At 37.8% G+C, this 26,430-nt stretch overlaps 2 protein-coding genes across 3 annotated transcripts in view; one reads left to right on the forward strand and one right to left on the reverse strand.

Annotated features, from left to right (window-relative positions):
• The window catches only part of ophn1 (oligophrenin 1), a 37,277-nt gene extending 19,190 nt beyond the window's left edge, over positions 1–18,087 (forward strand). Inside the window, exons 20-25 of one of the 2 annotated variants that reach the window (XR_008178080.1) lie at positions 2,345–2,671; positions 3,362–3,491; positions 8,854–8,904; positions 11,160–11,559; positions 12,639–12,678; positions 12,762–18,087. Coding sequence is in view for 1 of the 2 variants with exons in the window: in XM_052592675.1 (XP_052448635.1) it covers positions 2,345–2,671; positions 3,362–3,491; positions 8,854–8,904; positions 12,639–12,678; positions 12,762–12,773 (560 nt within the window). In the remaining variant the exon portion in view is untranslated. The remainder of the gene's footprint in view (positions 1–2,344; positions 2,672–3,361; positions 3,492–8,853; positions 8,905–11,159; positions 11,560–12,638; positions 12,679–12,761) is intronic. The other variant, XM_052592675.1, reaches the window with a different exon arrangement.
• The window catches only part of ar (androgen receptor), a 70,963-nt gene continuing 58,908 nt past the window's right edge, over positions 14,376–26,430 (reverse strand). Inside the window, exons 4-8 of the mRNA XM_052592674.1 lie at positions 23,041–23,319; positions 21,499–21,643; positions 20,687–20,817; positions 19,558–19,709; positions 14,376–18,423 (exon numbers count right to left, since the gene is read on the reverse strand). Of these exons, the coding sequence (XP_052448634.1) occupies positions 18,265–18,423; positions 19,558–19,709; positions 20,687–20,817; positions 21,499–21,643; positions 23,041–23,319 (866 nt within the window). The 3' untranslated portion in view covers positions 14,376–18,264. The remainder of the gene's footprint in view (positions 18,424–19,557; positions 19,710–20,686; positions 20,818–21,498; positions 21,644–23,040; positions 23,320–26,430) is intronic.

Here is a 26,430-nt window from a genome sequence, read left to right on the forward strand (position 1 = left end):
TCGCCATTTAATGCTTATGTTTTTTATTATATTATTATAAATTATTATACATGTGAATTTATGAATTATACATATAAGAATTAATCTTTAGCATAGATAAAAATTATTTACATTTTTACTTTTATTTAAAAAAAAAGATTACTTAATTTTTCTTTAAATCTATGTAGCTCTGATAAGACATAATATATGATGTTTTTCAGATCTATTTGTATATATTGTTTGTTTTTTAATCTTGTTCATTATTTTTTGTTGATTTTTACATGTTCCTTTTTTGCTTTTACCTTTTCAAAGCAAAGCCTGTTTTTGTGCTGCAAGCTTAAATACAGTACACACCTAAACACTGAAGCAGGCGCGGGCACATTACAGCTGATTGGGTTTCATTTGTTCTGGAAAGGACCTTGGACTGGATCTGTTTCTCCTTAAGTGGTTTTCTCTAAACGAAGAAAATACAACCAAACCTCCCCGATCTTTCATTTCCCACACACACACACACACTCACACACACTCCTCATGTGCCAGTTTAGAAGCCCCTTCATGCACATTGTGAGTTGTATGATTAAATCCGCAGGATCTCGAGGTGTGTGTATGTGTTTGTGTGTCTGCTCTGATATATGTTCGTTCTCTGACATGTTTTCCTCCCCTCATTGTGAGCCTTGTTATGTAGTGTTTAATAACAGTCAAGCTAATAGTACACTCACTAGAGCATGAAAACTAAACAACTGTGTGTGTGTTTGTGCATCAGCGCCAATGGGTTTGCAAATGTGTGTGTCTTTGCGTGCGTAATTGTGTTATTGAATGCGTGCATGCAAGTGTTGGTATGCCTTTGTGTGTGTGTGTGTGTGTGTGTGTGTCCTGTGTGTCTGAGACCTAATGCCTGCATGTGTATTTACGACTCTCTAATTCTGTTTTCCATTGCCTTTTGGACCTTTTTCCTCTAACAAGCTATTTTCATTATTAAAATCTGAGCCTTTTTTTCTCCCTCTTGATCCATTAATCCATTAATATGACTCTCTGGTTCATTTGAATATTCATGAAATTTTAGCTTATTAAAGCATGCTGGATCTTTGCTTGTTCAGATCAGTGGAATACATTTTTTTCCCCTTCTGTTGTATTTTTCAGTCCAATCATTAATCTGAGTAGATCATAACGTCTCGTTTCCTGTTTGTTGAATTAATCTGTGGCTGGATCTGTCTGTTTGTGTGTATGTGTGTGTGTCAAGCCACCTGTTGTTTCATTGAATCTTGGATTGTGCATAAACTTGGCCCTGTCTGTGTGTGTTTCTGTGTGTTTGTTGAGAACACAGATACAGTTATGGAGTATTATCAGCAACTGTGTGTGTGTGGGAACCCCTGCCAAAATATGAATGTGTTTGTAAATGTGTATTCATGCAAATGTGTACATGTCCAGTTTGTCTAGCTCACACACATGTGGTTGTTTGATTGATGCTGTTCACACACACACACACCCCGACACACACAGCTGTGTTTTAAACTCTTGTCCTTGGTTCTCACGTGATCAACCTTTTTATTTATTTTTTTATTTTTTAATATGAGACCTGTTCACACACTAAACTGGAGTCAAACCAGACTGTCCATCAGTTTGTCTTTCATTCATAATTTTTTTTTTTTTTTTCAGATTTTTTTCTCAGTTAAATAAGCAAAGTCTATAAAAAACACCTTTCTCTGCATAAAAACCTTCTCATTGTATGAAAGAAACGTTATAGAGTCTGGTTTAAATGCCAGTACTGAAGAGAATTTGTGCTCGTAGATATATACTAAAAGCAGTTAGCGTTGACCATTTCAAGGTAATAATGCTAATTCCACACAGCAGAAAACGTCATTTCTTTATAAAGAGATAATGAAAGTCAGGTAAAAATCGCCAGGCTTTTCAAAAGTTAGTCTTTAACTTTATGACTTGAGCTGATAACCATCAGCGTGTTTGAGTTAAGCCGTTCGTGGCTTCTAGACTTATTTTCTTTCAGTTTAAAGCTTCCATTATGTTCTGGTTGTGTTGAAGCTGTTGGAATGAAATGACTCATCTTGGGTAATTTGATTTTGACTAGTTCAGTCTTTATTGGCTTGTATTTCTCATATTGTGGAAACACAAGAGGACAGCGCATCTGTTGAGCTGTTCTCTTTATTTATTTATCGTAACTATCACAGTGTCCTGTTTTTATGCTGAAACTACAGGAACAGGAAATGTAAAATGTTAACGACACCCCTGATACAATCTCCCCTGTGGGGAATGTTCAGGGCTAAACTCTTGCAATTGGGCTCCTGACCTGCCTGATGTTTAGTAGCGTTTTATCTAAACTGCCTGCATTCACCGACTCTTTGCTTTGCAGGGCGAGAGCAAAATGGTGCCACCCACAATTATGGTGAACCCGAGGGAGATACCAGCCTCATCAGTCCGTTTCCTCATCATAGAACGAAACTGGAACCTCCTTCTGTCGCTCCTCCATCCATCCCGCTCTCCTCTCCAACCTCTCGGAAGCTTGCTCACTCCAGAACTGCTCTCCGGCCCTTGGATGCTGATGTCAGCAGGCTTGAAGTTAAGACACAGGATGGACAGAGGTCGGATGCCATGGTGACCACCAATAGGGATTCAGGAGTGACAGTGAACCGAAATATATCTTTTCAAGGAAGGAAGCCAGCACTCAGAGGAACAACTGGTAAACAAACAACACACATGGATGAACTATTCATGAAATTACAGTTCATTTTGATGTTTTTTGAGGACCCCAAAATCAAACATTTCATATAAAACATAATATATATATATATATATATATATATATATATATATATATATATATATATATATATATATATATATATATACAAAAAACACCTTACAATTTATAAATATTCAAAAATCTAAGTCACTTGATTCAATTAGCATTCGGTCAAAAAACATAAAACAGGAAAACATCATAGAGAGGACCCTTGCAGACACTCATGACTGTCAAGGCAAGCAAGTCTCTTATTTCAGATAATATGATGTTTTTATGAAAAGGCTAGATTAATTCAGATGACAGATGGATTAGTTTTGGACTTCTCAAAAAACATAATGATATTTTTAAAAGTTAATTATTCTTGATAAAAAAAAAATAGGTAAAAAAAAATACATATATATATATATATACAAACATTTCTAAGGATTTTTCATTTCTATATTATGGACACTCATGTATGACCGCTGAATGTCCCAGTATAGAAGTATGAATGATCACCATAGTACAGGACCGGCAGTTCAATGTGATCTTCAGTTAGCAGAACACATATGTACAATAATCCAGATGCATTGAGTCAGTTGGTTAAAATGGTTGTAACAGGTGTGTGTGTGTGTGTGTGTGTAACAGGAGAGGCTCAGGGGTTGACAAGACGATCTTTCTCAGAGAAGAGTTCCATCTGCCGGCCACCCACTCGACCACCGGATCCACCCTCTCGTCTCCTCAATAAAACTCCTCATGAAGACCCTCCAGCCTCATAGTGAGTACACATCACTCACCACAAACCCTACTTCACTGTGATGCTACTGCTGATTTATGATTGAATGACTCTCTGTGGAAAAACTCCAATTTGCTTCTCTTTCTTGTTATCAGGGCTTAAAGTCCTCTGGCACTATGCCGGATTTCTGGGATGCAGCGTTTGGCTGTGATTAAAAAATAATCCTGCATTACAAAAAACACTTGTTGATTGATATCACTTTTGAGTTCATGAGTTCGCCTACTTATGGTATGAGAGGAGCAGGTTTCACTCTCAACCAAACTAACATTATACTAGCCAGTCTTTTTTTTTTTGCTCTTAAAAACATGAGATGCGCATGATAGTATCCAATTGCAGTCGCAGCCCTGATGAATAGAATAGCGCCACATAAAGCTGTGGGGCGCTATGGTCAAAGATGTCCATCTAGGTCATATTTACATAGAAAAGCTCATTATAAAGCAGCAGAGCTTTGTAAACAGCTCAGAGTAATCATGTCATCTCCATAAGAACAATATGATTGCCAGAACAAATTCAACAGGATTTTTTTTAACAGGTCCTGTTCACACATGATCTATTAATGGTAACTTACCCGTATTTACCAGTACTGTATGTCTGAAAGGGGCTTAACTCCCTCTCTGTAAGCTGTGAATTTAAATTGCTTAACAGCATCTGGAAAAACTAAATTTGTATCTCTCTAAATTTGTAACTTAAATAATTTATAAAACATTGCCAACATAGGAGGACATCAACCTGTGATATTAAAATGTAGTCATTTAGCCTTCTTGTTAGTGCGTTCGCCTCCATTGCTGGAGACCTGGGTTCACAGCCCACTCGGAGAAAGTATTTTTTGGTTTGGGGTGAGTTTAATGGAGGCCAGTGAGTAGGTGCTGTGCAGGTAAACATCACTCCCCTGATCTCAAGAGACGCAGTAATGACAGATGCTATTGGCTGCAGCATTTAGCCTGTTGTTATTGCTTCCTCCTCCCATGCTGGAGTCCCAGGTTCGAGGCCCACTCGGAGCAAGTAAGAGGTGTGGGAGTGAGGACCTGGGAGAGAGGGGTTACACATTGTTGTCCTTTTTGTAATTAAAATGGAAAATTTCGTAAAAATAAAAGTGAGCGCTACTCTGGTGAGCTAGGTGTATTGTCACACCTCTAGTGTCAATGAGCGATGATATAGCTCATAATTTTCAAAGAGTATGATACAGTTTTAATTCTTCAGGTCAATCATATATTCATGAAAAAGAAAATCAGCTTGAATAAAGACAGCAATAACTTTGCCATAGTATCCTTTCAAATGTTAAAGTTTCGACAGTCATTGCATGCTTTGCATCTGCTGCCCCGCCCCCGGAAAAAAGTTCAGGGTCTGGATTTATTTTTTATTTTTTTGCTTTAAGTCCTGTGTTATATATTGCCCAGAAGCTGAAATATCTGAGTGGCCCCCATGCAGCAGTGACAGGATATGTATGGGTGAAGGATATATCAGCTTTGCATGCTGCTCAGGTGTGATTTTGGCACATTCATCCAGACAGATCTGCTGCAGATTGTTCCGGTTACTTGCTCGACACCTGTCCGCTGCAATTTTAAAGTAGCGCCACAGATTCTCAGTCAGATTGAGTTCAGGACTTTGATTGGGTCATTATGAGATACATTTTTGTTCTTGTGCCACTGTGATGTTCATTTAGCCTTGTGTCTGGAAATATTGACCTTCTGAAGAAAGAATTTTCTCCCAAGCTTTGTTCTCTTGCAGTAGGGCTGAACGATTTTAGGGATGCATGTTATATATTGGAAACAAAACCGTTATCAGTTATCATATATTTTAGGTTAGTATTGGATTATTAATTGTACATTGATTTCCTCTACTTTTTATACTTAGATGACATTTTCCATCCTCTAATGCTCAATAAAAGTTGATTTTTAAAAACACTAATAATTCAATAAGACTGTCAGCGTAAGCCTAACGAATGTTTAAAATAAATATCAATTTTTTCATGCTGTACATTATAATGTTGTGATGCCTAAATTCACTTAAAACGACTGATTTAATTTAAAGCAGTATAGAATTTAAATATCGAGTTAAATATTCTTATTTAACATTATTTGAAAAATGTTGATGTGAAATGCAGCCTAAATGTTGCTGCTTCAAGACCAAAAAAGACAAAAAGGCATAAAAGTCCATTGTGACAGCAGCTCAGGTTGAACTCGGGGTGTGCAAGAACTACAAACTAGAAAGTCTTTGTCTCCAAACTAAGTCATGTTTTGCCTACGCTTTCCTGCTAGCAGAAGGAGTAACTCCCACCTCTTTCAGTTGAGCCAAAAGTGAACGGAGGGAAACAGAACCCAGTTCTCATGGCATTAACATTATACCTGAACTTAGGGTGGACTCCGAAATCATTCCTCCCCAGTTGTCAGAGGGTCTCTTTCTACTTTTTATTTCTAGAGTTATTATTAGGATCCCAGCAAACTTAAATATCAATGATGTATTCTTATTAAATTGAATGTTATGGATATTGAAATTGTTGTTCAATAGTTACATGTTTTTGTTGTAATTAATTTATTTTAAAGCCTCAAGCCTGTTTGGAGTGAAGTTCACAATAGTTTTCTCTCTCAACTTATATTTGATATATTTTGTTACGTTTTGGCCGATTGTGCTTTAATATTTACGCATTTGATATTGCAAATTGGATTCTATTGCAAATAACTTTGCAGCCCTATATTGCAGTACCTTTCTGTATTTTGCATCGTCGATCTTCCTCCTGCTTTTATGAACATGTCTGATCCCTGTTGATGAAGTGAACCCCTACATGATGGTACTGACTTACTTTAGCATGTGGATGGTGTTTTTTTGGTGGTGTGGGCAGATAGACTGTAGATTTGTGCCATCCAGATTGTTTCAGGCTGAGCAAGATCTGATTGATTCCCGCATTGCAGCTGGATCACTATTATGCATTTTTGGCAAGCTCCTGACAAGCTTACACATGATTCTCTTTGAGGAATGGCTCCTTGCCGCCACCCTCTCTATACAGGCCGGTGTTTTCCAGGACTATTGCAATGGTTGGCTGGTGCCTGTTTATTCTGTTGTCAACCAGTGAACGCTGTAGATCCTGCGGAGTGATTGTCGGCCTCTCTCTGGTCCTCTTGGAAATTTCCTGGTTCACACAGTTCACAGGAATGACCTTTTATTGGTGCATCTGGGTGGCCAAATGTTGTCACTGGGATATCCAAACACTTGGATATATATTTATGTTTTTCCAAAATGTATGCATTTGTTTTACTATAACTCGGACCCAGGAATGCTCTTAACTTGTCATTTTCACAGCAGTCCTAGAACAATGATCCTTTAACTGTGGGGTTTTTATCTAGAAAATGCTAAGGGTATTTGAATGGTTCACAGATAGTAGTCGATTCAATGGAATTTGTGTCCTCATTAACACAATTGCCATCTGTGTAGACTACAAATTCTAAAAAAAAAAAAAAAAAAAAAAATCAAATTTTTTGATGGACACATTAAAAAAAAATTTTGTTTCAGTGCTTGGAAATATAAATATCCCAGAGAGCTCAGTTTCAGTGCAGGATTTGCAGGGATTAAGTAAACTGAGAGAGGAATGTATCTGAATCCCATTGTAAACTATACTACTTTAACTATAGAAGACGTCTAATCTTCAATCAAGTACAGTTTCTGCTTGTCATATTCTCATAATTACCATTCTATGAGCAGGAGCAGGGAGCAGTAATCTTAGACCGAAACATGTGGGTGTGCTGGCCGCGCTGTCAAACAGACTCATGTGTCTTATCTCAGAAAGTCTTCAATCAAATTTCTCTTGAAAACACACATGCACTCAAGCATACTGGCTCGCTCATTCTTGTTGCAGACCAAGAGTTGAGTTGATCAACAGTAATAGCCGTGTTACTCATCAGCAGAATTACTGGGGAAATTAAATAATATTAATATAATTTACACAAAAAAATGACAAGAAAACAACAGTGCAGGATACTAATATTGCACTAACAATTTTAGAAGAGGAAAAATGTAGAACAAATGGGGTTAAATAATCAAATCAATATGTTCAGATTTGAACTGAAGAATGCTAAACTGTATCACTAGCAGGATAATTAACTCACTCAAACACATACATATATAATTTTATAACTAACATAGTTTCATAAATGTCACCTGCACAGATAATAAATTAAATGCACCGATGAACTTAAACTTGAATGTGCTAGACAAAATGTTTAACCCAGATTGTAAATGCAGTATGTCATTGATGTAACGTGTATGGCTGTACAAAATCAAGCACTCGTCGGAAATGTAACACCCCTTTCTATAATCTAAGCTTCATCTTTCAAAATAAAAGTAAATAATGTCCTTAGTTTTAGCGTCAATTCAAGCCTGAAAGGGGAACAGAGTTGTGTGACAGACACAGATGAAGCTCGAATGTGTTTGCAGTACACAAGCCACGGACAGTTAAGACAGCTGACTCCACTCTCTCTCTCTCTTTCTCTCTCGCTCTCTCTCTCTTTCTCTCTCCCTCACACACACACACACACACGTGTGACATGCAAAACTCTGCATTTGAACATTCAATGGCAAATACTTAAAATAATAACAAAACATACTTACAGTAGCTGATTCAGAAGCACCAGATTGTTGTAGCAAAATCAGAATGACCTCCTAAGTTCACGAAACGGTCGTTTATAAAATGCATTAATGTTCTGTTGTAATATTAAAGATTCCGAAATGCATCTACTTTCTGAAGGCCAAATAAAGTTATTTTGCTTTCACCAAGATACACACAGCATCTCCCTGACGTGGCTGCTTCAACAATAACTGCGGTTACTGAAATCAAGCCTTCGTTCTTCGTGTGAACATTTGGGTGGCATTACACAAATATTACAACATTGTGATGTAGACGTGGGGGCATGTTTGAACAAGCCGTTTTAGGGGGGCATGGCAGAGTCTCAACTTTGATAAAGAATATCTCTTTGGATTTGAGACTTTAGTCTTTGCAACTTTATAGATCTTCTTCAGATCTTCAGAATAGATTGTAACACTCCAAAGAGAAAGGAAAATTTGAAATCTCATCATATATGACCTCTTTAACAGGAACACCTCATTCAAATACAGATATACATTCACACACGCTGAGATTCAAGTGCAAATGTCAGTACATGTAAAGGAATTTTAATGTAAAAATAACCACATTTGGGATTGAAGATTCTAGCTTCAGCCTCAGAAGAGACTGCAGCATTTTTGATTACTGTAATCTAATAAAGAATGTCTTATTTAGAGTGATCCCAGTAGATAATTTCCATTCATGATCAGTTTTGTACTAATGTATTCTTCTTTCTCTTTTTCCCCATAGTGTTGCCTCCAAAACCAAATTTTTTGAGAACGCTTCAAGGCAGGTGGGGAGGTATGTATGCGTGTATTTGAGGGCATGTGCTGTCGCAGAAGTGTGTGTGAACCTTTCATTGTTTCCAGCAGCTGCCTGACCTCACTTAGAGCGGAGCCAGTAAAACTTGATGCGCTTTTGATGTTTGTGCTTTCAAATAAAGTTGTGTTTAAATCACAACCACATGCTGAAAGTGCTTATGTTACAGACCAAATAAAAACAGGACTTGACATACATCTGATCAGTTGTTTAGTCCTGCATGATGGTTTAGGTTAAATCTTTCAAATAGACAGGTAGTTTAGTCCCCCGTTCCCTGCTCCTCCCGAATTCCATCTAGGATGGCAGCAGGCTCCGGCCCCCTGGCGAACGGCGGCGACTCCTCTGCTCCCTCACGGATGGCAGCCACCCCTCCACATCACAGGCGGCCGGCAGCGAGCTCGCCCATCCCCAGCAACTCAATCCAGCCCACCGCCTCGAGTGTCCATGGCGGCACACTTCCTCTATGGCACCCCGGATTCACCACAGCGGTGACCGATCGTCAGCAGCGCGTCCCTCCTTCTCCCGGGTTTTGGCACCAATGTAACAATATTCTTTCTTGGGAAGGAGGAGGCGGGAACCGGCAGACAATAAAAATGACTTTAATAATAAAATAAAGACAAAACAGCGCGGCAGTCGTCCGTGAGGGGACAAAAAAAACCAAACACAACTAAAATCCAGGCCTGGTCCTCTCTCGTCCTTCACTGTCGTCGCTCCTCTTTTATATTCTTCCATCTCCTCTGTGGGACTCGCTTCGTTCCCAAGGCTCTCAGCCCCGCCCCACTCGCCACACCTTCATGTCATAATGGATAGTCATTCGTATGTATCATAATAAGGCTATTTGCTCGCACACAAACAGCTCCGTTTCATCTTGGAAACACGTTCTGTCTTAGCGCTTGCCAAATTCCGCCGTGTAAATAGCAAATCCATCATGGCACGAGCGCAACTGGCTCTTAAAAGGAATGGAAGATGAGACTCTGAATTATTTATTGCATGTTACGCCCAAAAAACACCCATTACTCATTAAGAGAATAGAGACAACCTGTTTAGACCATGCGCCCGGGCGCGCCAACCGTTTTTCCGTCGTTAAAATAGCAAAAGTGTATTTGGACACGCCCTGAGTGTACCTGCGCCGTGCGCTTTACACTTTGCTTTTAGATCATTGAAATAGGGCCCAAGGTCTGTAAAATGTTCGAAGACACAACAGGAAAGTACAGATAAGTAAGACTAGTTTTGCAGTCAGAAGCGAGCTACTGCTGAGATATTAGGTTGTATATGGACCGTTTGTGTGTGTGTGTGTGTGTGTGTAATTTAAAATCGGTAGGAGCTGATCTTTTACTAAATTCTGAATTAGGAAATGATGAATTAGAAGATGATGAGCAGTTTGGCTGCCTGTTTGAGTTTCGGAGGATTCTCTTCACTGCTCATGGAGAATCTCCAAGCACACACTTGTCCTTTTCAATGCTAGAACACATCCCTGAGGGAACTCTCAGAGGATACTAAGAAAAAAGGTTTAACCAATGCAAAACATCAGAGTTAACAAAAATGAAAGTCTGTGATGAAGCAGCACACTCCACTCATTTCATGATCTTGTGCACACTGCTCGCGACACAGATGCCCACATTTAATGCATATAAAATCTAACGTACTGCTGATGGTGTAAATGACATTTTAAAGGAATAATTCAGCCAAAAATTTAAAATTTAAAAATTTCATTTTCTCAACCTCCAAATTTGGAGGATTCTTAATTTTCCATTTATATACAGGTGCATTTCAATAAATTTGAATGTCATCGAATAGTTCATTTATTTCAGTAATTCAACTCAAATTGTGAAGCTCCCATATTAAATAAATTAATTGCACACAGACTGAAGTCATTTTAAGTCTTTTAAAGTTCTTTTAATTGTGATGATTTTGGCTCACATTTAACAAAACCCCCCAAATTCACTATCCCAACAAATTAGAATACTTTATAAGACCAATAAATAAATAGAAAAAAAAATTTTTTAGTGCGTTGTTGGCCTTCTGGAAAGTACGTTCATTTACTGTACATGTACTCAATACTTGGTAGGGGCTTCTTTTGATTTAATTACTGCCTCAATTCGGCGTGGCGAGGAGGTGATCAGTTTGTGGCACTGCTGAGGTGGTGTGGAAGCCCTGTTTTCTTTGACAGTGGCCTTCAGCTCATCTGCATTGTTTGGTCTCTTGTTTCTCATTTTCCTCTTGACAATACCCCGTAGATACCTGGCCAGTCAAGCACACCAACACCATGGTCATTTAAACAACTTTTGGTGCTTTTGGCAGTGTGGGCAGGTGCCAAATCCTGCTGGAAATGAAATCAGCATCTTCAAAAAGCTGATCAGCATGAAGTGCTCCAAAATGTATTGGTAAATGGGTGCAGTGACTTTGGTTTTCAAAGAACACAATGGACCAACACCAGCAGATGACACTGCACCCCAAATCATCACAGACTGTGGAAACTTAACACTGGACTTCAAGCAACTTGGGCTATGAGCTTCTCCACCCTTCCTCCAGACTCTAGGAACTTGGTTTCCAAATGAAATACAAAACTTGCTCTCATCTGAAAAGAGGACTTTGGACCACTGGGCAACAGTCCAGTTCATCTTCTCCTTAGCCCAGGTAAGATGCCTCTGATGTTGTCTGTGGTTCAGCAAATCCCTTGACACATCGGTGTGTGGTGGCTCTTGATGCCTTGACCCCAGCCTCAGTCCATTCCTTGTGAAGTTCACTCAAAGTCTTGAATTGATTTTGCTTGACAATCCTCATAAGGCTGAGGTTCTTTCGGTTGGTTGTGCATCTTTTTCTTCCACACTTTCCCTTTCCACTCAACTTTCTGTTAACGTGCTTGGATACAGCACTCTGTGAACAGACCATTCTGAAGGCTCAGGAAACCTTTGCAGGTGTTTTGAGTCAATTAGCTGATTGGCATGTCATCATATTCCAATTTGTTGAGATAGTGAATTGGTGGGTTTTTGTTAAATGTGAGCCAAAATCATTACAATTAAAAGAACCAAAGAATTAAACTACTTCAGTCTGTGTGAATTGAATTTATTTAATACATGAGTTTCACAATTTGAGTTGAATTACTGAAATAAATGAACTTTTCCACGACATTCTAATTTACTGAGATGCACCTGTAATGTAAATAAATGAAATAGTTGGATGTCATAAACATTTAACATTATTGGCTTTTGCGTTACTATTATTTATATACGATTATAGTTTTTATTTATATTTTAAAGTATAAATTAAGTATTTAAATTTTCATTTATTTTACTGTAATTTTGCTATGTGATTGTCTTTTATTAGTTTTACTTCTATCTTAAATTATTTCTATTAAGTTGTAGTTTTTATTTATTTTTAGCTCATTTTATTGTTTTAGTAAATTTATTTCAGTTATCATTCAGTTGCCATGGTAAGAATTCTAATTTTAATAGTTGTATGTCATTTGAGCTTCATTTCAAAAAATGTTTTAAGTTGTAATAGTTTTATTTTCAGTGTCTCATGACCAAACCCATGGCATCAAATCTGCACCATATTGATTTGTGAAGTTTGCGTAATATGGAAACGTTTGAAGCTCGTCCCTTTGTACTGCAATTGTAGGCAAAACAGTGTCTGCTTTTGGGTTTGGAACAACATGAGTATGACTAATGACTGAGTTTTCTACATTGGGTGAACTACTGTTTTGTGTCCTACAGCTCCTCTCCGAACGTCTCACCTGCAGCTTCTAGAGATGAGGTACAGCATGTTCATTCTTATTTGTATTATTGAGGTAACCTATAATGTTAATGCTCATTATTGTCACTTGTTTGTCTTTGCAGAACACTAAGTAAGAACTTCCTTTCAGTCACAACTTGTGGATTGATGTCTTGTGGACCAATTAACGCACATCAGTGGTCATGAGAGCACAGGCCGGCGTCTGGTCATGGTTTTGAGAGATAAATTATTAACACTTCTTGACTTCAATTTTCTTTCTTTTTTTCTTTCTTTTTTTGTGAATGAATCAGAAAGGGTACCGTTTTTTTTTTTTTTTTTTTTTGTGACATATCGCCAATTTCTGCACTTGCTTTGCTGTAAAACAAAGTATTTGATTCTTGCTTGGATCAAAGAACAAAAAGAAAGCATTGAATCTTTTTTTTTTCTTTCTTTCTTAAACATTTTGACCTTCCTGTGCACAACAGGGAGAACTCCCTCCTGGTCTCTCACTAATTCTGTCCCTCAGTATCTCCCCTATTCAGTGACCTACTTGGTTTTATAGTCTCACTCTACAGACACACTACAGACTTCACTTTAAGAGCTATAAAAAGTGGGACAGCCCACATGTATCAGATAATATTCCGAATCAACACTAATCACTATTTAATTACGCAGAAGCTGAACATGCTGTTATTATATCAGTAATTAGTAACTGGAAGGAGATGAATGACCTGGGTGATGGTTTTAAATGTTTTTGACAAGCAGAGTAGTTTCTGTAATAGCAAAGCGTTTCTCCTTTTATCTAGTGGGACACACTAGTGGTGTTCATACAAAAAGAAAAAACCCAAAAGGGATCAAGGAACTTTTGTTACTTCAACTAGTTCACAGAGCAAAGTATGCTTCAGTACGCTTTTCTCTCTCTCTTTCTTGGCCAACTTTTTTTCCTTTATAAATTATCAGTTGACCTTACTGATATAGAGGTCAGTTTCAGTATTGAGCTTAACCAGACTTTTAAGTCTCAAACTTTGACTGAAACATGAGCCTTTAACGGTTTCTTTTGGTCACTGTGAATCTTAAATGTGAAAGCTAAAGATTTTACAGTAAATCTCACTCTCACATAACTGTAAAAGTGGAAATAAGAAGAAAACAAAGACAATATATATTTTTTTAGTACTTCTGATGTAACAAGGTTGAAATTTTAGGTTACTTTATGAGGGTTTGGCATGAACTCAGTTGTGCATTCATTCTTATGTAATATTATTATCTAAAGCTCCAAATTTCCAGTTGACATTTTATGTATATTTTTTTTGTAAATATTTTGTTGTTTCTTAAGCTGGTCATTAACTCTTGAAACCCTAACAGTCAGTAACAGTTGTTTGTTTGTTTGTTACTTTATTAAAAAAAACAAAATTATGAAATGTGTTTTTTTTTTCTTATGAATGAAAGCCATAGGTGAAAATGCACTGAGCTGACCCAAAGTAAAAAATAAATCTATACAATGAAATGGCCTTGGGATAATAATCAATAAATGATTGGAAGGAGAACCAACCTCTGGAATCCAGTTAAATTAGAACAGCTGCGCATCAGTCAAAATCCTAAATGCAAAAAAAGTCATAGCCTAAACAGTTTAGACAAGTTTCCACCGCAGAAACGCTTCTTGTGCCCAACTGCTTTTGCATGATATAGTTTAGGTCCACCCAATTCAGGGTGTGTCTCACGAAAAAGTTGCAGAGAACAACTTTCAAGATTTTCTAATGTTTTTTTATTGAATTGAAAGCGGTAAAACACAAACAAACTGGATTTACACAGGCTCTACACAACAAGAATCAGTTAGGGTTTTTTCATGAGTAAAAATTTTCCATGAGTAAAATCAGTTCGCAAACTGCTCGAAAGAAATCGTCAGTTGAAAACTGTCAATACAACACTACATAGCAGTACTAAATAATCTGCGAAAAGCATGCATGCACACACACACTCACACATACAGACAACTGCTGTAAAAAAAAGACTATAAAGTTACAAAGATTTAAGTAACAAACATCATTTAAGAAGCCAGAATTCCCTCTTCTAGTAACATAAAGCCAAACTAGCTCCTCCTGCATATGGAAAAGCAAAAAATATCCCATAACACCAGGAAAAGACAGGAATTATTCACACCAGAGAAAAAAGCTGTAAAAAAGCATTCACTAAAGATTAATTGCTTGTATCAGCCAGCGAAGAAAGTTAAAAAACCAAGTCTTTGTTACATATATATATGGGAGTTTTTATATGGTTTACAAAGCTGAAAAAGGACATAAATAGATACAGCTCTGCCAGCAAACAACTCATATGGTTTCTGCACATTTAGCATCTGTAAACCAGTGTGGTGCTCTCAGTTCAACATACAACTTTATGTCAAGATACTACACATTAGAAACCCCAATTACTTTCCTGATTGCTGGGGAAAATATATCAGCGAGAAACTGTTTAGTAACGTTTCCCCCATAGTAGAAAGAACAATTTACAACAGGAAGCATCCTGGTGACATGCAGACTGTTATTAAGACTCCAGCTTATCTTGTTCATGTGAGAGTAGAAACATTGGTTGGATCAAAGCAAACCTTGTTTTGTCATCAACACAGGCCAAATTCAGTATTTTACAAAAGACAAAAAAAGCCCTTTTTGCTTTCTTCCCCTTTTTTAGGACTCCCTATAAGGACCTATAAGTGCCTTCTAACAGATTTATAAGAGCACATAATAAACACACACATATGCTTTTGCTATTGGTTGACCAAACTTTAATTGAAAACCAACACGCAAAGTTCTACATCATAGCTAATAAGAGATGTGTTCAGAGAGTCACAAAGCAGCTTATCCAAGCACGAGTCGGTTCACGAGCACTGCGCGAGCCAAACGAGTCGTTACATCTGACTGACATTACAAACAGACAATATTATAAGACAGCGAGAGAACGCGTCCTTCGCAAAGTCAAGTATAAACGAACTATATCTGTTTAACATGCAAGTGCGCCCTCCCAGAATCCGTCGGCTAATGAACGACTTTGTGATTAGACTTTGGCTTCGGCTCTGTCCTAAAGCGCTGCAGGTTTGTGGGGAAAGTCATGACTTCTTTTTTGGCAGGGTAAAAGTGCAGTTTGGAGTTCTGCAAATTCTAATGAGTGCTTTTGGGCCGTCAAAATGGGTAAACACCTGCGTGTAATTGCGCGGAGCTCGGTGCTGTCAGCGCAGAGGAGCTGTCTCTGACAGCCTATTCTCTGTCTGGCACATTTAAACCGTCAACATGCTCCGCGGCGACAAGAGCTCGAGCAGCTAAACCACATCTCGTCGTCTCAGCTCACTGGGAAACTCTGTGCTCTGCCGAAAGTACACCCCAGGTCACCCAGGCCTGACAAAGACAACACAGCGCCGCGATTTTAGGGCTCTTTAAAGAGTAATCTACATACATAACGCTGCAGGCATTATTCAATCATTTAGAAACGGAGAGCGTGCGGAGGGAAGTTGACACGACGTCTAGAAAACACGCGCTGCGCCGGAGTACGAGGAAAACGAGTAAAGATGTTCCGTTCTGACAGATACATAGAGGATGCTTTAATTGAAGCGAAAGCGGAGTAAAAAATACATAGGCCTTGTTTTTTTTTTTTTTTTTTTGTCTCGTTTAAAGGGATTGTTCACCAACAAACGAAAATTGTGTTATCAGCCTCAAGTTTTTCCAATCCTGTTGTAGCCTAGTTTCTTTCTTCTGTTGAACACAAAAGATTTTTTGAAAATATTACTTCCACTGTATTTTCCCCCATACAACCAGCAACTGCTGCATGTTTACAAACATACTGTGTGTTCAGCAGAGAGAAAGAGAGAGAAACAAAACAACTAGGCCTACTAGAGGTTGAGAACAACTTAAAATATTGTAAATGATGACAGAATTTTCATTTTTGGGTGAACCATCCTGTTAGCGTCCTCGTTAATAAAGAGGAGAGCTTCAGCACCACTCGTCGTTGATTTGCGACAGTTAATGGTGTAAAGGTAGACTATTTGGTACGAGTTTCTGAAAAAATAACAGTCCAGCGTTAGCACATAAGCATAGCTCTTTTTTAGTGTTTTTTTTTTTAAAGCTGTGCACCATTTGAAGCATGTTTTGGTATTCTAAAAGAGCTCATTAAAAGAGTGTGTTAAGCTTGTGATTGCTTATTGCTTTGCGCGAGAAATACAAATCCCTCAGTGGCACTTACTATAAAGGAAAGAGGAAACTGTACTGTAAAACTATTGACTACATCCATACATTAGCACATAGAAAGATTTAAAAGGACCACGCTTAACTTTTACAGATATATATACAAGAACATTACCTTGCCAAATTTTCCATTAAGGACAGTGAAAGAGATAAAGAGAGCGAGCAACTTCATAAGAGCCTTATGGGAAACAGTCCCGTTTCCTAACAATATCCATTTAGCTTACTGGAAAGACAGTTAGGTTTGTTTGAATATCTAGGGCTTTATCATGCAATTATTTGTTGTTTTGTTGATGAATATGAAGACTGCATGCATAGATTTATATATTTGTGTACATATTTGAAGATCTTCTTTGCTGACCCAAGCCTTGCTGTATTTATGTACAAACTGTCAACAATATACCCTAAAACCTGCACTTAAATTTCCAGGTTGCATCTTAACAAAAGTCTGCTGTCTGGCGGCAACTCTTGATGATGTTTCTTTTATTATTGTGCTGTTCTTTCATTCTTAGTGTCGAAACCCAACTGTGAGAGACTTTCAATTGAATGACAAAGTCACAAATTGTCTGACCCAAAAGAATGATGCCTCTTTTAAAAGCTTTTAAAAAGCCTCTACATTTCATAAGAAATGAATGAAGCACTTGTTTTACAATCAATAAACTAATAAAGCAGGAAGGAGAGTGATAGCCAGCCTGCATTACTGAAATACTGTTGTAATACTACAATACTGTATTTAGTAGTGTGTTGTTTTAACTCACAAGAGTAAGTCACAAGCGAAGAGATCCTGTCACCGTTTGTGTCACGTCTGGATGTATTTCTCTATGCATACTGCTTTGCTTTTCCTGATCTCTCAAGTCATGGACAATAAATGAAACCTTCTTACACTGCAGTGCATAGAGTGGAGGCAGGTCACAGACTCTGATAGAGATCTGCATAATGTCCTTTTTTTTTTTTTGATTAAGGGCTCAGATGAAACTTCAGTGTGATATATATTTTTTTCCAACCTGTCCACCAGGCAACAAGCTGTAACTCTTGAAGGATAACTGCTGGTCGAAAGAAAGAACAAAACCTGCTTCACGCCATGCTGTCAGTTTGAGAAAATGAGCTCAAATGATCTCTGAGGAGAAGATAGACAACTGTAATGATGTAATGGTCCCGCTACTTTTCAGGGCCATTTTTCAAAAGGAGAGAGAGAGACGAGACTGATAAAGAAAGGGAGGGAGGGGGGGTTAAAAAATGGAAATCAAAAAAATCAGTATCGTTCAGTCCCATCGCTCGATTCGAGTCCAGATTAAATGCATGACAGGCTGGTTTAGGCTGGATCAAACCTGATCAGACCAGACTGACTGGCTCATATGGCCTGGGTGCGGTTGGTATGGATGAGTGGTTCAGGGGTGTAGTCTTGTCATTTGTGAAACAGGATTGGTTTAGACAAGCCGGCGAGGATCTTTGGCACCTGGACCGAGATTATTTCTGCAATCATTTCGGGAAAGCTGACCTTTGTGGGCAGAGACCGAGCTTGGACAAAGAGGTCAAAGGTGAACTGGTGCAACTTCCGAACAACCTGGGTGAGGGAGAGAAAGAAAGAGAGAGATAAAAGAGAGACAAGAATAAGCAAAATGACAAAATGTAAAACTAAAGGGATAGAGAAAATCACAGCATGTTTAAGGAAGAATTCACTAAGAATGAATTGTGCCTGTCGATTGTATCATTATTTCCATGTGCTGCCTGTGTTGTATTAGATTCAGATTACTTAAGGAATTATGTAAATCAGTTAGGGGTGCAAACACAGCCCAAAAAATAGCAGTGAACTCAATGCACATCTTGCAGTTCCCCATCTCAGGCTTGTTCTGAGCATTCAGTTGTGCACAATGCAGCAGACTACCACAATCTGGCATAGTATACTGCGATTGTACAGCATTCAGCTGAATTTTGTGTCCAGCAGAAGAAAGAAATTCATATAGGTTTGAAACAACTTCAGGGTGAGTAAATAATTTTACAGAATTAAAATTTTTGAGTAAACGATCCTAAGGTATGAATGAACCAATAAAATGCATAACAATGGATGTCACTTTGGATAAAACAATCTGCCAAATGCAAACAGGGCTGAGTATTTTGAATAAAGTGCACCGATAATGAGCCTAATTTACATAGAATGGTTTGTTTGCACTGGAAAGAATGACAAATAAATTTATTTAAATATAGTGCAGGATATTTCAGTGCATTTAGCACTTGGTTAAACTGGATTGCAGATTCTTAATGAACAAAATGCATCCATACGATAGTAGCACAACTTTTTGGTGAATTTGCCTGTACTTGTCTTTTTTGTGTATGGACATATATATTACCGTTCAAAAGTTTGGGGTCGGTAAGATTTTGTAATGTTTTGAAAGAAGTCTCAAAAAGAGGCTCAAAGAGGCTGCATTTACTTGACAAAAAAAATTAAAATAAATAATATTGTGAACTATTTGACATTGTTATTATTTGTGATCGAAATGTTCTGTCACTATGTTAAAGCTTTTACTGTCACTTTTAATTAACTTAATGTATCCATGTTGAATGAAAGTATTAATTAATATTACTGACACCAAACATTTGAATAGTAGAGTCTCATGGGGCCAATATTGCATGTTACAGACAAATCATTATGCTTGGTGCATGGTGTTTATGTGTGTTTCTTTGTGTATGTGTTACTAACCGGCTGCAGTGAGTCCATCAGTCGGGTCAGCTGATGGAAGCGCATGGCGCAGTTGGTCTTCCTGCCGTAGTTGATTACACGATCAAGCTCATTTATGTATGTCAGACGCAGCTCATCAAAATACTTCTGACTCTTCAGCCCCTCCACTGGAACTGCAGAAACAGAAATAAAAATGTACACCTGAACTTGCGTCATATTGTATTAGCATAAGAACATGTCATTAAAATATGTTGTGTTGCTGTACTGTGATAATAGTGGTGTTTGTTTTGAATACGAATAGCAAATACACTACAAATAGGGTACGGAGGGACTAAAACTCTTAAAATAATCGGAAAATGTTAAGTTAAAAAGAAAAAATCATTTCTTGTTTTTTTAATAAATGCCTGGCGAAAGGAAGGACTTAACCTTCAGGATGTCAAACTAAATTTTGTATGAGCTATATTTTCTATACATTTAATAATAGTTTTGAAAGTTTTGTGACTCTGTTACCATAATGTAGGACATTTATGCAGTTTAAAAGACTGGATTTTGTGTAATTAATGTTTTCTAGCATAAACATTCAATAACACCAATATTCAATAATATAAAAATAGCATTAAAAAATATCAAATTATGTGTAAATTAAGCTATCACTCAGCAGCGGCTAGTTTATTTGGGCCCAAAAAAAGTTGATTCAAATAATTGTATCAGTTTTTCAAGAATGTACAAAATCAATATGATTTGCTGAATACAGTGTAAAAGTTTCCTGGACAGGCTTATATCACCATTTCAAGATGCTGGATATTAAATTAAATTTATGCATTTAGCAGACGCTTTTATCCAAAGCGACTTACATTGCATTCAGGCTAACAATTTTTCCTAACATGTGTTCTCTGGGATACGAACCCCCAACCTTGTGCTTGCTAACGTAATGCTCTACTACTTGAGCTACAGGAACACAGATATAGACATTTTATGCTAGCTTGGCTCATTTATGTTAGATAAGTTTCTCACAACAGAAAATAGGAAATATGCCACTAATTATTATTATGATTATTTTTAATCTGTCATTGGGTGTTAGTATCCATAATTACTTTGGCAGAAAAAGTCTGTTCTGAACACACACACACACACACAGCAGGAGACTCACTGATGCTGAAAAGAAGTAGGGCCTTCATGCAGAGGAACTCTTCCTGTGTGACCTGCAGCAGAACAAACTCCTGCGAGAGGTGCTTCATCTGAACACAGTGCTCGTACATGGTGGAGATATGCATCCTATGACTGACAAATAGGGGGCAGATTATTTGACATGTACGGAGAGAAAGAAGCCAACAAAGAAACATCAACATTTCAACCCCCGCTAATTACAAAACAGTACTGACTACTGAATAATGTGCTCAGTCATCTAATGACTCCCAGATCTCTCACTAAATGAAATGTATTTCATACATAAAACACAATTTCTGTCAGCAGTAGTGGTATGGGATACGGCCAAGATGCATTAGGAAGTAAATCTTCTATTTCAGATATTGGTGAAAAAGGCCATTGAGAGCATGTGAGCCCCCCAAAAAATCCAATCTCTCTTGGGATTGTGTTAGTGACAAAGATCCTCCACACCATAATAAGCCAGCAGTAAATTATAAATGAATCTTGGAAGCATCCATGACAAGACTGTTATTGTGTGCATGAAGTACAAGATATGTACCTGACCGAGAGAGAGAGAGAGAGAGAGAGAGATGGAATAAGGTAGAGAAAGGGCCACTGAAGAGAAATGAAAGAAAAATGAGTGTGAGGAAAGATGGATTAGTACATTTACTAAAGACAAACAAATGGACAGAGGAAGAGAATGGATTGAGAGAGAGAAGAGAGAGAAGTCAACAATACAGAAAACAGATGGGTGCCGGCCACAAAAGAAAACAGGCAAATAAGAGCAGAGCGGATGTGGAAGAGAATGAGACTGACTCATTGAAGACCAGGTCCGGCGCGAAGTACAGCATCCGGGCATTGGCGTTCTTGTAGGACCTCCAACCAAGAGCAAAGACCATCACTCCCATCCAGGTGTGCTGTATGACCGTCATCTGATCATCCACATGCAGGTTACGGAAACCTGAGAGATGGAAAAGATGAGAGATATCTATGGTTTGTGCTTGCTGCCTATAGCTTATAGTTTATTAGCTGCTTGGGTGCTTTTTAAATTAATTTACGACTCTATTTCAGCTCCTCCAGCTCATGCCATGAATCAGACTTCATATATATAAATGCATGTCCAACCAAACCAACCAAATAAAAATTATTTTGAAGACCAGGCAGCCTTTGCACCTCTTCAGGAAACTAAGAGGAAATACGCTTAACTTTCTGGGATAGACTTGATCTCTCTTCTCGCATAACACATTCATCACTGGATTCAGTGGAGATTAAAATGCCAGGGCTTCACAATTTTAATAATGCTATCAATAACAGGAAATTGGAAAACCGCAACAAATCACATCAGTCTATTGTCCATCGACCAATCACACACTGTCACACTACGAGCTTCAAAAAACAGGTTGTGTCAAGCCACACCCCTTTCTCTCTCTATCGCCCCTACTGCTGTTTTTCTCTCAGTATTTGATGCTTTAATATTTTAGCATGACTGATGTCTGCCTTCGCTTGGATTTATCAAACCCATTAGAATGAAGTGCATTATACAACACCTCTCAAGCCTCTGAATTGAAAATACAAACCATAATTAAATCAGAGAACAAAATAACTCTGGTACCAACAGTGTCCCGACTTCACCAGGCAGGATCTCCATCTTGTTATTATACTATTGTGTCAATGAATATTAAGTGTGTTACAGATAAAGAAAAAGAAAGATCCTTTAAAATTCTAGTTTCTACAAAAAAATCATTTTTTATTTATATTGGTTTCATATGGTTTTAAAAACATTTAATAAAAAAAGAGTAAAAACATTTTCATTACATTTTAAAAACATGAGTATACACATTTTAATCATTATTTTCAGAAATATGTTTAATTATATTGTTGAAGGTAAAAGGTTATTATTATTATTACTACTACTTTTTGCAAATATCATTAACTATTCATTCACATATATATCAAGTGTTTGGTTGCATCGCATGACATTTTACTAACCATGTCTTGTAATGAAAAAGTCAATTGATCAGATATAATAATAATAAAAAAAAAAGGATCTGCAGGGGTCCTTTCATTAATTGTTTGTTTCTGCATGATGTTGGACCACATGACTCTAATTTGGTAGACAAAATTTTTATTTTTTATATTTATAGAGGCTTTTTCTTCATTGTGATATCTTGACCTTTTTTATTATTTCCATCAAAAAAAAAAAAAAAAAAAAAAAAAAAAAAGATTTTTTTGATCCAGAAATGAAAAGCATGCTCATCATAAAAGAGGCGTAATCAAATTTGTGTCATGTCACTGATCCCTTTGTAAAAAGCAAAACGGCATACTGAAATAAGTGAAAATGTGATCTGCTTAAATTACCTGGAAGTCCTTTGGCCCACTTCACTACCTTGACAAGTTGCCTCTCTCCCAACTCGTTAAGGCTGGTGAGGAGAGCAGCTGCTGAGTCAGGCTGAGCGTGATCATGGCCGGCGTTCACCACCTCGGGCTCGATGGCCTCCAGGATGTTCAGGAAGATCAACTGTGAGTGGAACGTCAGGCTTGGCTTGGGCGACAGGCACTGGGCTACCTCTGATGGGCCCTGAACGGGGCTGACCTCCTCCGAACCTTTCATCTGTCCGATCTTCCTCAGCTTGCGGGCTGCGGCACAGAACAAAAGCAATATACTGTAAAAACTTTGAGTGGGAGTACTGCTTTGTAAATTCAGCCTGCACAAAAACACATTATTAATCTTGAACACTTCTTTATTTTATCTAGCACATATTATTTAGGAGGCAATGAACCAGGTGGTCTCTAAATAAAGAGGTTGGCATGAACTTATGTCTCTATTCAGAAGATAAAAGCTGCAGTGTGATGGCTAGTCTCTCCGCCACATTATCTCCTGCCAGTCAGCACAAAGAAAGATCATTGGCCACAAAACAAACCCGAGACAACGTGCTTTTTCCTCAGCAGCTACTACAACAAAAAACTTGACAGGATTAGCGTAGCTTTTTTGATAGATTTCAGTAAGGTGGAGCAGAACTACAATCATTCAAGGATGCATAACATGCGTTGTTCACCTAATATTTGCGGATGTACGTTCTTGCGCCAGAAACACCCGTTAACTGTGCACAACAGAGTTAAACCATCTGTATTCTGAGGCTGCTGCTAATAAAGTGAATTAAATGAAGATGTAAATATGAGTGTGTGCGTGCATGTACTTTAATGAGTTGCTACAGTAACAACAATTTTGCTTCTGCTCCAGCGAGTGCTTGTGGTTTTGTTATGATGCCTAACACTCAAAGTTTCCACTCTGAATTATAAATCAGAGATGCTCATTATTCAATGGGCAGCGTTTGGGTGAGGAATGAAATCGGTTGAGATGATTTACAACTCGCAGACTTTAATGGCGCATTACGAACACCAATCCAAAAAAAAAAAAGTTCTATTAAGAAAAAAGAAAAAAGAAAAAATGGAATAATCTGTGAGGCAGCTGATTTAAATGCCTAAAAAGCTCTTCGTTGCTGGCTAAGAGGAAAAACTCAAAATGAAAATGAATCAGCCCTCTGAGATCCCAACAAAAAGGAGGCTCCAATTTTGCTGACGAGAGACTGGAGCCTCTCTGCTTGTGGTCTAAAATGAAGTGTGGTAAAGAGATAGCGAAGGGGAGAGAGTGAAATTATCATTTCATCCTGAGATGGTTTATCAAAAGCCTATGGGTTTGCGGTAAGCTTGTGGAAAGGTACCAAAGACACTACCACTGAGATTGTCTCTTCAAAAGACAGATAAACCTACCATTCTGGCTAATACAAGCAAAAATATCATGTGGAGGGCAAATACAGCAATAATCGCTGCTGCAAAATACTGTCTCTTGCACCTATCTTTGCTCATTTTGCTGATATGTCTTCAGTATTGAGTAGAACTGAGATAAGAAGCATATGTCTGAGCTTGCTTCAGTTTCAAACAGGCACTAGAAAGACTGAAAATTAAAAGAAAGACCTATAATTCTATCTGTTCCGTATACAACGATTGTGCCAATCAGCTTCGCACTGCAATGTCTTCAGATGCAAGTTTAAACATGTAGACACCATATCCAGTAGTACTCCTAAAAAGATAAAAGTCCAGCCACGAGAGAAGATGCATCAGCACGTTATCTCTAAAATGAAACCGACACAAATGGGCGACTCTGAAACCCAAAACTTTGAAAACACACGTGAAGTCATCCAGTGGCGTTCCTCTGAAGGTGAGTAATTGGGTAAATGGCATCGCTGACAAAATCATCTCGAGCAGGAACTGGAGGAATAAGGTGAATGTGTTAAAACTTCACAGATGAGTGAGAAGCCAGCGCTCGATTGCGAATGCCGGAGATAAGTCAACAGTTTACTGTTACATGAGAGAAAGCGTTTTGTTTCAGAGTTTTGGCATTCTGGGCTCCACTCACAACCTGTGAAAAGTTTTGAATGATGTGAACTTTAAGCCATAATGACAGATACGTGTATAAAGATTTCTGTCTCTCACTGGCAGAAAAAACTGGCAGTTTGGGGACTTTTCGGGAATAAGTAACTGGATGCTATAAGTTTTCAGTCTTAAAAGAGTTTTAAATGTAGGCATCAACTGACAGACCATTTGTGATGATGAACAAACAACTAATAGAGAAGTCTGGAATACTTGTTTGTGAAGAAACGTGATTATAAACTGAAAAATGTGAATTTTCAAAAGTTTCTTTCTTTCTTTTTTCAATTCTCTGTTATAAAATTGTCAATTTTAAAAGGTGGTTAATTATTATTTCTGTCAAATAAACAACAACAACAAAAAAACGTAATACTTAGAGGCCATTTTAGAAACAATAAATATATACTTATTATTTCATGGATAAAACTCAAAATTTGTTTCTGAATCAAACTGATGGGGAGTGAGCAGGTTACATACATAGTGTGCATAAAACCCTTCAAGGAGGTAAAATCTTCAGGAAAAAACAGACCAAAACCAAGAAAACCTGTAAGAGAGAACTTCAAATAGACAAAGACATGTTACATTGTAGCTAAAATCACAAAAGAAGCATCACGAGTGATAGATGATGCAAGACCTGATCACCCTGTCGGGGTTTATTTTTGACTGTACATGATCCCTTCTGTCATCTCTGAATGTGTGATTTCTCTATACGGTTGTCACAACTTCTGAGTAGGTGTGATTTATTTTTTTTTGCACAATTATGGTATTTTGTGAAGAAAACAGTGCAGTAAAGAAAACAAATATACCTTTTTTTTTTTTCATTGAGCTGATCACATTACACCAGGGACTCATTATTTCTGAGATGTTTACTATGACAACAATTCCAACAAACACAACCAAAAAGAAGAGAAGGGATGAGACAAAGAATAGTGCTAGCGTGACAGTACGAGTAAGCGAGTCACAGATAGGATGCATTTAGTTGTAAATCGATCCACAGTGTCATCTGAGTCCGAAAGGTGAAACGCGAGTCACAAAATTCAAATGGTTCATGGAAGAGGGCTAAGCCCACTGCCATCTGCTCTGTTCAGATGCTCAGTTACCACAAACAGATGCATTGTGTGTGCTGGTTTTACAACCACACTGTCTAATATTGGTTTCTGTCAACAGGACGATTAAGGATTTAGTTGCACAACTAAAAATTTAAACAAAAACAAATGAACAAGAAAGCCAAATAAACCCCAAAAACAAGATTAACATAGCTATTGAGTTTTGGGTGGGTGTCTGAGTCTGAGCTGTAAGTGGACCTGAAATATGATCCGG

The sequence above is a fragment of the Carassius gibelio genome, chromosome A5 (genome assembly GCF_023724105.1).
Source record: "Carassius gibelio isolate Cgi1373 ecotype wild population from Czech Republic chromosome A5, carGib1.2-hapl.c, whole genome shotgun sequence".
In the NCBI taxonomy this organism is placed as follows: domain Eukaryota; kingdom Metazoa; phylum Chordata; class Actinopteri; order Cypriniformes; family Cyprinidae; genus Carassius; species Carassius gibelio.